At 39.3% G+C, this 13236-nt stretch overlaps 1 protein-coding gene across 3 annotated transcripts in view; it reads right to left on the minus strand.

Moving 5' to 3' along the window:
- The window catches only part of WASHC3 (WASH complex subunit 3), a 49718-nt gene extending 49401 nt beyond the window's left edge, over positions 1-317 (minus strand). For all 3 annotated transcript variants that reach the window (XM_039252499.1, XM_039252498.1, XM_039252497.1), the window contains exon 1: positions 190-317. In XM_039252499.1, coding sequence (XP_039108430.1) covers positions 190-240 — 51 coding nt within the window. In that variant the 5' untranslated portion in view covers positions 241-317. The remainder of the gene's footprint in view (positions 1-189) is intronic.
- Between the last annotated feature and the right edge of the window lie 12919 nt (positions 318-13236).

Below are 13236 nucleotides of genomic sequence, written 5' to 3' on the forward strand. Positions count from 1 at the left end.
TTAAACGGATCAGGAGGGACCCCTTTTTAAGGTGAACTGTGGGACTCTTCCCTCCCGAGAGCAGGACCGGAGAGGCCCGGGGCCAGTGACGCGGTTGGATATGGAGAGATGGGGTGTCCCTGGGAACCGAGGGTTCCTTCCCCCATCCTCCTCCCAGGTCGCCTAAGTTCAACTCGGTCGTTTACAAACCTTGGTCAGGTCTATGCCCGACCCCATGAGAGGAAGCCCGTCCTCATCCATCTCCTCAGCGGGCGGGGGACCCAGGGCTCACCCACAAACCCCTCCCAGACGGGTCCCGCCCAACCCGGTAATAATGTTCAAATACCTCCCCCTAGTCCCCGCCTCCAGGGCCCTTCCCACCGGAAGGAAACGCCTCCGCTTGCCAATCACGCGGCTGCTCCCGTAGAACCCGCCTCTTTGCGCGGCATTCTGGGATTGGTAGTTCAAGTCGGGACTGTGACGTCAGACGCAAAGGCGCGGGGTGGGGCAAGGCTGTGGGTTTAGCAGTAAAATCTTTAAAAGCAAGTTAAAAAAATAATAAAACAGTGAGTACGGATGAGGTTGTCCTTGCTTAGCCCTGTTACATAAATTGCTAAATCATTCGTTAATTAAAAAATATACATTTTTAAAATTCTGCTAAGTTCCGGATACTCTCCTAGGTCCTGTGGGAAACACAGAGGTTGTCAGTTTTAGCCTGCTGGACTAGAGAGATTTATGCCCTGAAGCAGAACACAAAACTTGTTTCCTAAGGACTTTAAACATGAAATAAAATGTCAAATGCTACCAGTGAGACAAAGACCGATGCAAGTGACATACACTTAGATCATCAAGAAGGTACAACAGACACCTGGACAGAACTTTGCATCAGGAATTTGAAGATCTAGGCTCAGATTTTAACTGTTCAGCTTAGCACCTATAGGACCTAGGAACAGCCACTAAGCCAAAAATTGATCCCCTTCCATGTACCAACCAAGATGCTCAGTACTGGAAAGATTGGAGAATAGTCTCTGCCTTCATGAAGTTTATAGTCTAGGGCAGATATACAGAGTCTAGAAGTGCCATATCTACATAGATGTGCTAACAATACTGAGAATGTTGTATTCTTGCATACTCCCAAACAAGCAAACATACCATAGATAAAGGGTGCTCTTAAATCCTCTGAGAAAACCAGAGAAGGTAGTTTTATAGCAGGTACTTGAATGGAGTTATCCAGGCAGACAATTTGAGGTGAACCTTTGTACAGAGAGAGGCATGGGTGTATGGTATGTAGGGGAAATGGAAAGCTGCTTTGTAATGTTGAAGGAGAAAATCCTAGAAATGGAGAATGGTAGGAAAGGAGTCAGGAGACATAGAACAACTCATTAGGGGCCTTGTGTGTGAGATTTGATACTATAGTCCATGTTTCTCTAATATGTGATCCATGGACTACCATCATCCATTTTTTGAGAATGGGCAGTACTTCTTAAAGTACACATTCCAGCAATTAACTTTAGATAAACAAGGACCTCTGGGGGTGAGTCTAGAAATCTGCATTTTAACTCTCTGTCCCTCTCCCCCCTTATTCTAAACTGAAAGGTTAGAAAGTTTTTTCTGTAGGTGATGGGAGCCATTAGAAATTCTGGGCAGGAGAGTGACATGATTGACTCTTCCATGACTTTCCTTTTAGCTCTCTGGCCACTGATTTTTCTTTTGTTGGTCCCTTCTCATTTTCCTAACCTCTGGAGTTTCCCACATTTCTATATCTAGGCCAGATCTCACATTGGAAACCAGTATAGCTGAAGCAGAGTGAGCAAGGTGGGGAGTTATGTCGGGGGCAGATCATGGAGAGCTTTGTAAGCCATTGTAAGGACTCTAGCTTTCTGGGTAAGGTGGGAAGTCATGGAAAGATTTCAAGCAGAAACATAATAGGAGCCACTGAAGAGCTTTAAGCAGGGAAGTAGCATGATCAAAATTGTATTTGAAGACAATCATTCTATTTGGCACGAAGTAATAAGAGTGACATGAGGGTGGCAAACCCGGAAAAGTTAGACAGCTGTAACAGCCACCTTTTACTCCATTCTCCTTTGCACTTAAACATCCATGAGGCTGTATGTCTTCCAGCTCCTACATAGCCCTTGAGTCTATTTGTAACTCTCCATCTACACTGCCACATCTCAAGTTCTAAACATTCTTTGATGACTGGGTTACTGTAATAGCCTCTTCCTGCCTCCATCTGTGTTGCTCCAAACAAAACACAATGTAGCCATATAGTGACTGTTTATAAAGACAAATCTGATTATATTATCCAGGATATAATTTTGCTTCTCATTTCCCTTAATGTGCTTAGAAGGCCCTCTGTATGGCTCTTGCTTACCTCTCTAACTTCACTTTTCACTATTATCTCCACTTAACCCCCCGAAATTTCTCTAAATTCTTAAAACCAGGAATTTCTCTGGGCATTAAATATGTTGTCTCCTTTGCCTAGAATACAATCTCCCTTGTTCCCTGACCACCCTTGCCTGCCTAACTCCTACTTATTCTCATCTCCTTTATCCTTGTTTTCAACAGTTTGAATACTGTGTACTTGGATGTGATTTTCTTTGTATTTAACCTTCTTGAAGTTTGCTGAGCTCACATCTGTGGTTTGATGTTTTAAATTAAATTTTGAAAGATTTTTTGGCCATTACGTTTTCAAAACAAAGTTTTTTTCCTGTCATATTTCTTTTTTTCTGGGACTCCAAAATACATGTATGTTAGATCACTTGATACTGTCCAGTTCATCGGTGTTCTGCTCATTTTTTTCTCCCTGTGCTTCTGAGTAGATAATTCTTATCAATCTATCTTCAAACTTACTGATGCCTTGTTTTCTAGTGTTAAGTTTGTTGTGACACTACTCATCCAATTAATTTTTTAGATTTTTCAGTTCTAAAATGTCCATTTTTAGGAGTTTCTATTTCTCTCCTGACATTCCCTGAATCCCATCTTTCCCTCTATATATTTTTTAAAACAAATTTATAATTGTCACTTTCAAGTCCTTACATAATGATTCCAATACCTGGTTCACCTATTATGTCTGCTTCCATTGCCTTTTTATTGATTATGGATTGTATTGCCTACATTTTGGGACGTTACATAATTTTAATTTTTATTCTGGATGTTGTGGTGGAAAAAAGGAACAATAGAAATTAAGTGAGGAACTCCTTTACAAATTGAGTTGAACGGGGGCTAGGATATAGTTTTAATTAGATTGAGTTCACCTGCAATTAGCCCAATTCCTGGTCTTCTGCAAAGGCTTGAATTTTTTGATCTTGTCAATGTTTGAGTTAGAGGGGAATAGTCTGTTTTCCAAACATTTTGATTCACCTTTGTTTTCAACTTCAGCAAGGCCCAAAAATCCAAGCACCATGAGAATGTGCAAGACTTTACTTTCTCTCTACTGCTGCTTTCTTAGCAAATTTGGGGGGTTGGCTGTAGTCCTAAGAGATTTGTTTTCATAATTGAGGTCTTTCTAGATCCAAGCCTGTCCTCCCAGCTTATACCGCTGGCAAAAAATCTCAGCTGGTTTCTTCTCGAATCTCCAAAGTTTCCCAGAGTGTCACAGGCTTGCTCCTCCACCTACTTATACTTAGACCAGACCCTTCTCTCTATGGTAATGCCACACCTCTCTACTCATTCATGTCCCCCTGGACCCAGACATCTCTACAGAATTTAGTTCATTAAGGTCTTACTCCATCCACTGCTTTCCAACAGCCCCATGGAAAATTATGATTATCATTTTATTTTATCTGGTCATTATTACAAGTGATGTGAGTTTTCTTGCATCTTTTTATGTCCTAACTAGTAAAGAAGCCTTATCATCCTATCTTTAGAGAAGCTTTCCCTGAACTACCAACATCAGGCTAACTGTCCCTCTGAATATATGCTTCTATAGCATCCTCTGGATCACTTTTATCATAGCACATTTTATACTTGCCTATTTGCCTAAACGTCTACTAGAGTGTTGATTCCAGGCAGAGATTCTGCCCTGTTCACTAGTAAGGCCCTGTCTCAATGACTGACCTAAGGTAAATCCTTAAGAATCTGTCAAATGACTTTTGGGCCTAATGACCCTTATGCTTCCATATCTTGCTTGATCTTCCACGATTCTTTGATTTAGATGGCACTCATAATTTTTGGTAAACTCATTCAATCAGCTATCCTTGAGCAAAGTCCCCAACTGGCCAGTCTCGCTTTCCTCTTCAGAACCAGGAGAGGCTCTCAGGAATAGAAAAAAACAAAAAACCAGTCACTTCATGGTTATGTATGTCATCTATAAGAAGCAGGCATCCATATATATAATATAGGATTACAGAAACATGAACTTGTTCTCGGTTGGCCAGGTGACAAATTTTTTTTCAAACTGGTTTGGTTTCTTAAAAAAAAAAAAAGGAGAAACATAATGCTAGATGTGATTTCTAGTTAACAGAAAGAAGAGTGGCAGCTTCTCTGCCTCCTGGGATCCTTGATGATTACTGCTCATCAGTCATCCACAGCACCTGAAAGCAGTGCCATTCACGGTTTAAGAACAGAATACCCAGGACTACTAAAAACAGTCTATAGCTAGAAGTCTTGGCTAACTGCCAGAAATCCTCTGAAGTATGTACTTCTTCCTCCAGGCTTTCATTGGGAATGTGTTACCAGGTTTCATTTACTATAGTGAATTTTGGAGGCAGGATGAAACAAGTAGATTACAATGAATATTTATTTCAAAGGGCAAAGCTATACACACGCGCGCACACACACACACACACACACACCTGCTTATATCTTATGAAATTTTTCAATAAAATCTTATGAATTTTTCAATAGTATGTTTGTTTTCACAGCAGGTTACTGGAAAATAACTTATTTAATTTTATCATGGATAGGTTCTTAGGCAAGTGGAACAAGGAGAATTTGGTTCCTATTTTTCTTCTGTGTTTCTTCCTGCTCTGCTTCAGGATGATCAGTTAGAGGGGTGTGGTGTTTATTCATAAGAGTGGGAAAATAAAATTAAATGTCCTCATCTGTTCTCTCTGCCCCATGGCTCATGAAGGGATGCAAATTATCTATTGGGACTCGGTTAAGTGAAGGAATTCTAGCCTAATTATTTTAGTTGTTTTAAGAATTAAATGTCTTGGCTACTTCTTTTAATTGTTTTGATTTTTCAAACTTCCAAACTCAGATAGTTGAGTTGTAGGCCTATATCCTAATGGCAGGGTACCGGATTCTTCTCTAGAAAGCTGACTACTTCATGAGAAGAGATAGAAAGATATTTAGTTAGGGGGTCCCTAATAAAACAGCATAGCCTAGTGATCCTGCTTTCTTTGAGGGAATGGGGTGGGGGAAGCTCTCACTGTTGCATTTGTACCCACCAGTTTTAATTCATGGAGGTGACTGATGACAGAATAATGCTATTGAGAGTTTATTACTTACATTTCCCAAGAGAAGGGGGCACACCATGCCACACAGGGCCACAGGGAAAATGCCAGATTTTAGCAAGGAGGCAGAAAGAAGCAGAAGCCAGGGGAAAGCATAGGCCAGTCGTTATTGGGGTTTCTGTGGGAAAGGCAAAGCAAGGCAGGGGAAGCAGTTGAAGACTGACCAGTGTGAATGATTCTGATGAGCTTTCAGGCATGGGAGCTGTTCCTAGCTGTCTGTACCTGGCCCTGAGTTGATACAGGGCAGGGGAAATGTTGGCTCAGTGTATACGAGTTAGATAAGGACTCCAGATTGGTTGGCTTGTATATTGAAAAATGTATTTCCAAGTAAGTTGTTTTACTGTTTTTAGGCATTAGCCAGCCCCAGAAGAGGCAGTTTCTCCTCTTGAGGTCACAAAAGTCAGAGCCTCAAGAATACAGAAAATTTAAAAAAAAATCTATAGTTAATTGGCCCATCACAATTAGTGATGGATGCTAAAAAGACAAATACAGAATCTAAGAAAGCAGTGAGAATACTCACCTTTCAGTATGTGGGTTTTAGGTCATAATTTCACCAAGGCACCCCACTCCTGAGTCTAGAGTCTCATTCAATTTCTCAAGTGATCAGAAGGGAAGGAGGAGCAACTGTCTGGGTATGCAAGCCAGGGGGAGGGTATTTGGAAGGGGATGTATCTAATTACTCCTCATCCACACTCTCAATCAAGCTTTCTGTTTTAGTGACCCCTGAAGCACTGCACCCCCTTCAGAGGAACTGATGCCCCCAGAAATCCAAGTGTCTTAACTTTACTGCCTTAGAAGATGATGCCACTTCTCTTCTTTCAATCCTTACAACACTCCTTGCTTTCATCACTCATTTGATACCTAGTACATGTTACCATTCTTTTTGTGACCACGTGGTATATTGCCAACCTCTGTAATTTCTTTGAGATCAGAGGCCAGTTTCCATTTCTTTACATTGCCATGCACATGTTAGTTAATATCTGGTTTTTAAGTTAAGAACTTAGTATAAAAGTGAACTACTGGGGCGCCGGTGGGGAGGGGGCTCAGGTCATGATCTCACAGCCCTGTGTCGGGTGTGGTGACAACTCAGAGCCTGGAGCCTGCTTAAGATTCTATGTCTCCCTCTCTCTCTGCCTCTTTTTTTATGTTTTTTATTTATTTCTGAGAGAGAGAGAGACAGAGAGACAGCATGAGCAGGGGAGGGTCAGAGAGAGAGGGAGACACAGAATCTGAAATAGGCTCCAGGCTCTGAGCTGGCTGTCAGCACAGAGCCTGATGCGGGGCTTGAACCCATGAACTGTGAGATCATGCCCTGAGCTGAAGTTGACGCTTAACCGACTGAGCCACCCAGGCACCCCAGGGCCTGACTCTTATTTAGGCTCAGGTTATGATCTCACGGTTTGGTTTGCTAACAGTGAGGCACCTGCTTGGGATTCTCTCTCTCTCTCACCTGCTCCTCCATGCATACTTTCTTGCTCTTTCTCTCTCAAAATAAACAAACATGAAAAAGAGAAGTAACCATTATGACTCTTATATTGCCAAGGTACTTTATCTTAAATTCACTAAGTCAGATTTTTTTCCTCATTGGTGGCAGTATAAATGAGTCTTTACTTAGCTTTGTACACCTTTTATAGCACTCTGTCTTCTTCATAGAATAACCCTCTCGATTTATTAAAAAAAAAAAAAAAGGCAGCAAGTGATGCCACTATCAGCTGCTTCTAATTAACCTCCCCTGGCTGTTTCAGAAAATGACTCAGCACCTGGACTTCTTAAAGCGGTCAGGTTATTTTGAATCACAACCACATAAAATCACTTAACACTACTCTGGAAGTTCAACATCAACATTTCTTCTTGTGGCCTTGTTTCCAGAGTCCAAAATGATCTTGTTAGAACCTTTGCTATTATCCTTTAAAAAATGATGGGGCCAGAAGGTATAAGCCAATCAAGCTAGGAAAGTGGTTTACAATATTTTCCAGTATGAGAAGACTTTTTTAATAGAAAACAATTTTGAGGAACCCCAAATGATTGTGGCTGAACATTTAGTATCCATTGAGTGAATACATACACATTGTTGAGGATTAAAAATTCTAATAATGGAAATGATGAAGTATATTGGGAAATTCATCTTAAAATCCCAAATTTTCATTCAAAATAGGAGTTTGCTCCCTTTTATTTTCCAGGCTAGGTGCTATTAGTTTTCCATAATACATCCTACTTTAGAAAGTCTTGCCTCTTATATGTCACATAGGCAGGAATTGTTGTTTTTTTTTAACTTTCTATAATTTATTTTTTATAATTTACATCCAAGTTAGTTGGCACATGGTACAATAATGATTTCAGGAGTAGATTCCTTAATGCCTCTCACCCATTTAGCCCATCCCCTCTCCCATGACCCCTCTATTTATATAGAGCAACCCTCTATTTGTTCTCTACATTTAAGAGTCTCTTATGTTTTGTCCCTCTCCCTGTTTTTATATTATTTTTGCTTCCCTTCCCTTATGTCCGTGTTTTGTATCTGAAAGTCCTCCTATGAGTGAAGTCATGGTATTTGTCTTTTTCTAATTTCACCTAGCATAATAACCTCTAGTTCCATACATTTGATTGCCAAGTAATACTCCGTTGTATATATATATACACCACATTTTCTTTATCCATTCACCCATCAGTGGACATTTGGGCTCCTTCCATACTTTGGCTATTGTTGATAGTGCTGCTATAAACATTGGGGTGCATGTGTCCCTTTGAAACAGCATACTTGGATCCATGGATAAACACCTAGTAGTGCAATTACTGGGTCGTAGGGCAGTTCTATTAACATTTTGAGGAACTTCCATGCTGTGTTCCAGAGTGGCAGCACCAGTTTGCATTCCAGCAGTGCTAGAGGTCCTCTTTCTCCACAACCTCGCCAACATCTGTTGTTGCAGAAATTGTTTAAGTATTCTGGCTCTCATTTGAACTCCAGAGCCAAACCTGGGGGGGTCACATAAGAGATATCAAGATGACAGGCACACTTTTGATGTATGTGGGAACCCTCTCAAGATTTCTGAATGAGATCTTCAAAGCCACTCTCACTGAATTGGAGAGAAGGGTTCATTGACTGGCTCATTCCGACTCTTACTACCTGTTAACAGCATTTTGGGGAGGAAGAGGCTATTAGTAAAACACTTGAAATCAATATCTGCCAGAATTGTGGGCAAGTTTGATTTTTGGAGCTGTTTATAATATTTCAGGACCCCAGGAGGTCATGATTTCAAAGGTAAAAAAGGATTTTGATAGTGGGAATATGAATATAATACGGAGAAGCCTTACAATAATTCCATGCTCCTCCATTTGCCATTAACAGATTGGCAAACAATGACTCAAGGTTTTGTAACAATTATATATACATGAGAGCATAGCATAGTTATTGTGGCAGGTGGGTGGAATGATGGGGAAAAGACTAAGTCAAAAACACTGATAGAATCTAGAATTGCTCCTTGGTATCTAATGTATTTGTGGGGTAAGTCCAGGAGGAGGTGAGACCTCTGAAGCAGCTACATCTATTACCAGGTCTTGTACTTGCTCAAAATAAAGTGCCAGGAAAATCTTATTAGAGTTCTATAGATTCCAAGTGAGGGATAGATACTCCCATAGATTTCTCCTTGGTACAGGCAACTGGGAGAGAAATGCCTCATTAGCTGTTCACAACGCAGCCTGAGGCACTAGTGTCCAATTCACATGAGAATCAGCCCTATGCAACATTTGGCAAAGTCTTTTAAATTGAAGAGTCTCAGCCTTAATGAAAAAAAATTTTTCTGGGGGCGCCTGGGTGGCTCAGTTGGTTAGGGGTCCAACTTTGGCTCAGGTCATGATCTCATGGTTCATGGGTTCGAGCCCCGCGTCGGGCTCTGTGCTGACATCTAGCTCAGAGCCTGGAGCCTGTCTTCAGATTCTGTGTCTCCCTCTCTCTCTGACTTTCCCCTGCTCACGCTGTCTCTATCTCTCTCTCAAAAATAAATAAAACATTTTAAAAAATTGTTTTTTGTAATCTAAAAACTAAAGTGAACTCTTATACAATAATTACTATAAAATATACCAGACTTATTTTTATCTGTAATAAACACCTAGATTTAATTAATACTAGTGGAAGAAAGAACTAGCAATTAACCAAAGAAATACTAATTAAGAAAAGATGGTAGAAAAAGTTCTTTAAAAATACTTCTAGTTGGGGCGACTGGGTGGCTCAGTCAGTTAAGCACCAGACTTTGGCTCAGGTCATGATCTCATGGTTTGTGGGTTCAAGCCCCGTGTCGGGCTCTGTGCTGACAGCTCAGAGCCTGGAGCCTGCTTCAGATTCTGCGTCTCCCTCTCTCTGCCCCTTACCCACTTGCTTGCTCTCTCTCAAAAATAAACATACATTAAAAATTAAAAAAAAACCAAACTTCTAGGGGCACCTGGGTGCCTCAGTTATCCATCCAACTCAATCTTGGCTCAGATCATGATCTCATGGTTTGTGAGTTTGAGCCCTCACCAGGCTCTGTGTTGACAGTGCGGAGCCTGCTTGGGATTCTTTCTTAGCTGCTACCCTGCTCATGCTCTCTCTCAAAATAAATAAATAAATAAAGTAAAAAAAAAAAGCTTCCATTGGTCTGGTTTAAACTAATGTCAACTAAGAAAGTCATTTCTTACAGTTATGGTCGAAGTAAAAATGAACCAAAATGAACTAATTTGTTTAGACAGCCTCCAACTTCTTTATCACAGTGGTATAATTTATGACTAGTTGCCTCTGGCTTTCTTGAGAGGTTAGTTGTCTGGGGTTTATTTCCTTTACACACTGTCCCAAAAATAAAGATTTCCTAAAACAGCACTGGAAAGCTCTTACTTGAGATGGCTGCAGAGATTAACCTTAATTTTGGCCAGAGTCTAATCTTGTCTGGATTTGGCTCAATAGGACAACAGCTGTGCTTATAAGAAACATCAAAGTTTTGTGTTTAACCACTACTAGGAACAAACATACCAGAAGTATTTATAGTCTTTTACTATAAAGAAAGGAAATAGGCACTCAAGTCAGCATAGTACTAAAAATGCAGTTGGCAAAAATGCTTTATTTCATACATCTTTAAATCTACTGGGTTACTCAAATTGTTTTCAACGGTAGAGAAACTTGGTACCATTGTTCCTATGGATTTTATAAGCTTATATAAGTGTTACAAGTTCAAAAACAGAGTGTTCTGTTAAAAATTAGTTGAGAAGGCAAATAGCTATATAACAAACATATACGTTAAACAGAAATATGCTGATCCAAAGAAATTTCCAGGCAAATTTAACTTGATCCTATATACGGGCAACAACTGTTTTTACTAAGGTAGTTCAAAGAAAAGTAGAAAGGTCAGAAAGGAAATTCAGTGCTTTCGATTTCTCATGTCCATACATGCAAAAGAAATTGGTTATGTTGAGTTTGAGTAATGGATATGTCACCAAATGTGTGTTTTTCCTTTTGTGAAAGGAAATCTTCAAAGCCTGATATCCTAATTACTTTGTTGTGTTATTGTGCTTAGTTGACGAATGGGTTGCTATAAAGTCATGTTAGTAACAACAAAAGAAAACTACCTATGTTTAAAAGGCATATTTCTTTAAATGTATAATTAGAAATGGATGTTAGCTGTTTTGAAATTCTTTTCCAATGCCTGTTAAAATAAATGTTTTTGAATCAGCAAGGTGTTAGATTAAAGAAACAGAGTGTTCTCTCCTGTCTGTGTTACTAAGCACACCGACAGCTTGATAAAGATATATTGGAACAGAATGCTGCTTCTGGGGACTGGACCATGCTCTCATGAGGAATATGTGGAAATAGACCATCATAATGGTGATTTTTATTTTTGCACATTTTATTTGGGCTCAAATTTAAGGCAATATATTACTGGTATCATATAAAGTTGGGTTGAGTTTAACTTTTTGAGCACAGAAACATGAGGAATAATCTGGAGCAAACACATGTTCTCTCCAAAGAAGTCAGTCTTGGGCATAATACCGTCTCATAACTTCCCAATCAGCATTTCTGGGATAATGTCGGATTTTGGACAATTACAAAAAACCAGACACAAATGTGCAAACCAGATTTCATTTTCTTCTCCACTGACATGAGATTTAAAACAGCAACAGGAACATTTCTAGGTCAGTGTCAATATGTAGTCACAAATTACCAAAGAAACAAATTGGAGAGCATGGGTGTATGGTTTTGTGTTTTGGCATGGGAGAGACACTGAAATATTTACAATGTACAAGCCAAATCATAAAAATAAAATGGGACTTATGATTCCATCATTTTGAAAGAGTAGGACTGAGTTCTGACATCTTACAGATTTGTGATATCCTGACTTTTCCTTCAACAGCTCTAAATAATATGAATTTTAGAAAACAAGTACTACTTTTTTTTCCTTTCTACAATTTTTGTAAGTGAAGCAATCCTCAGAAAAACTTATTTTCAACAGAAGAAAAACCCTCTTAGAATAAACAAACATGGAAACACTAAAACTAAATGGGACACACACACACACACAAAATCAGAATTCATGTTATTTATCAGGAATTAGAAGTGATGAGCAATAACTCATTCTCCATTAAACACTGCTTCCTGTGTTAGTCTAATTTAAACATAGTTTACTAAGAACAAAGTTTCCCATGGAAAAAGAATATCATTATACCATTTAAAGTCATTGAACATAGAAAGTTTAACAATGCTTACTCAGGATAACATACCACTACTGAAGCTAAGGAATAAAAAAATTCCTCTCATTTCTTGAGACTTGAGTCTTACAGTTACTGTATTAATTTACTAATGAAACAACCATTTTCTCTCTTTAAGGATAACACTTCCTGCCTCTTGGCATAAATAGCATAAATTTAGTATTTACATGACCACCATGGGTTCTCTTTCCCCCAAGACAGCATCCCCTAACAGGCAGTAGTCCTACTGGGTAATTTCATTAGATAACTTATATTTAGGTAAGCCCTCATTCCAAAGAACCTATTTCTAAAACACCCAAATATCCAAGGCCAACCTACCAATCTCCACCCCACTCCCCACCTTTTTAAAGTTCACTTATTTATTTTGAGAAAGAGACAGCGTGAGTATTGGAGGGGCAGAGAGAGAAGGAGAGAGAAGAGAGAATCCCAAGAAGGCTCTGTGCTGGAAGCACAGAGCCCAACGGGAGACTCTAACTCCTGGAACTGTGAGATCATGACATGAGCCAAAACCAAGAGTCGCTTAACCAACTGTGCCACCCAGGCTCCCCTCAATCTCCACCCTTAATAACAACCCATTCAATTCCTAAGTCAACTTCCCTAAGTATAAGGCAATTTTCAAATGTACTGGCTCAATCTGACATTTCAGTATGTATTCCTTATTTTGAGGACACATCTTGAAATGTGAAATTCTTACAAATTCTTTGATCTATCCTAATGCTTTTATGGTTCTCTGTCCCATCACAGAGATTGTTAAAAGGAAACATGTCCAAATTCCCTGCTCTTTGCCTTTCTAAGTTATAATCTGCTTATTAAGGGGTAAAGGAAATCACTTCTACTTCTACTATTTTGTAATAATTTATTATATCAAATAATTGACTTAGAAATTGCTATGCTATTTTTCATCTATACTTTAAAGCATGTTAATATTTATACTAAGTATCTACATGATTAAAATGTTTCATTACATTAAACAAATTACTCCCAACATTTCTTTGTCTCTTAGAGCTAATTTTTTTTCTTTTTTCTTTGAGAGAGAAAGAGAGGGAAGGAGGGAGAGAAAGAGAGAGGGAGG

This window comes from Hyaena hyaena, unplaced genomic scaffold (genome assembly GCF_003009895.1).
Source record: "Hyaena hyaena isolate Hyena2069 unplaced genomic scaffold, ASM300989v1 scaffold_417, whole genome shotgun sequence".
In the NCBI taxonomy this organism is placed as follows: Eukaryota; Metazoa; Chordata; class Mammalia; order Carnivora; family Hyaenidae; genus Hyaena; species Hyaena hyaena.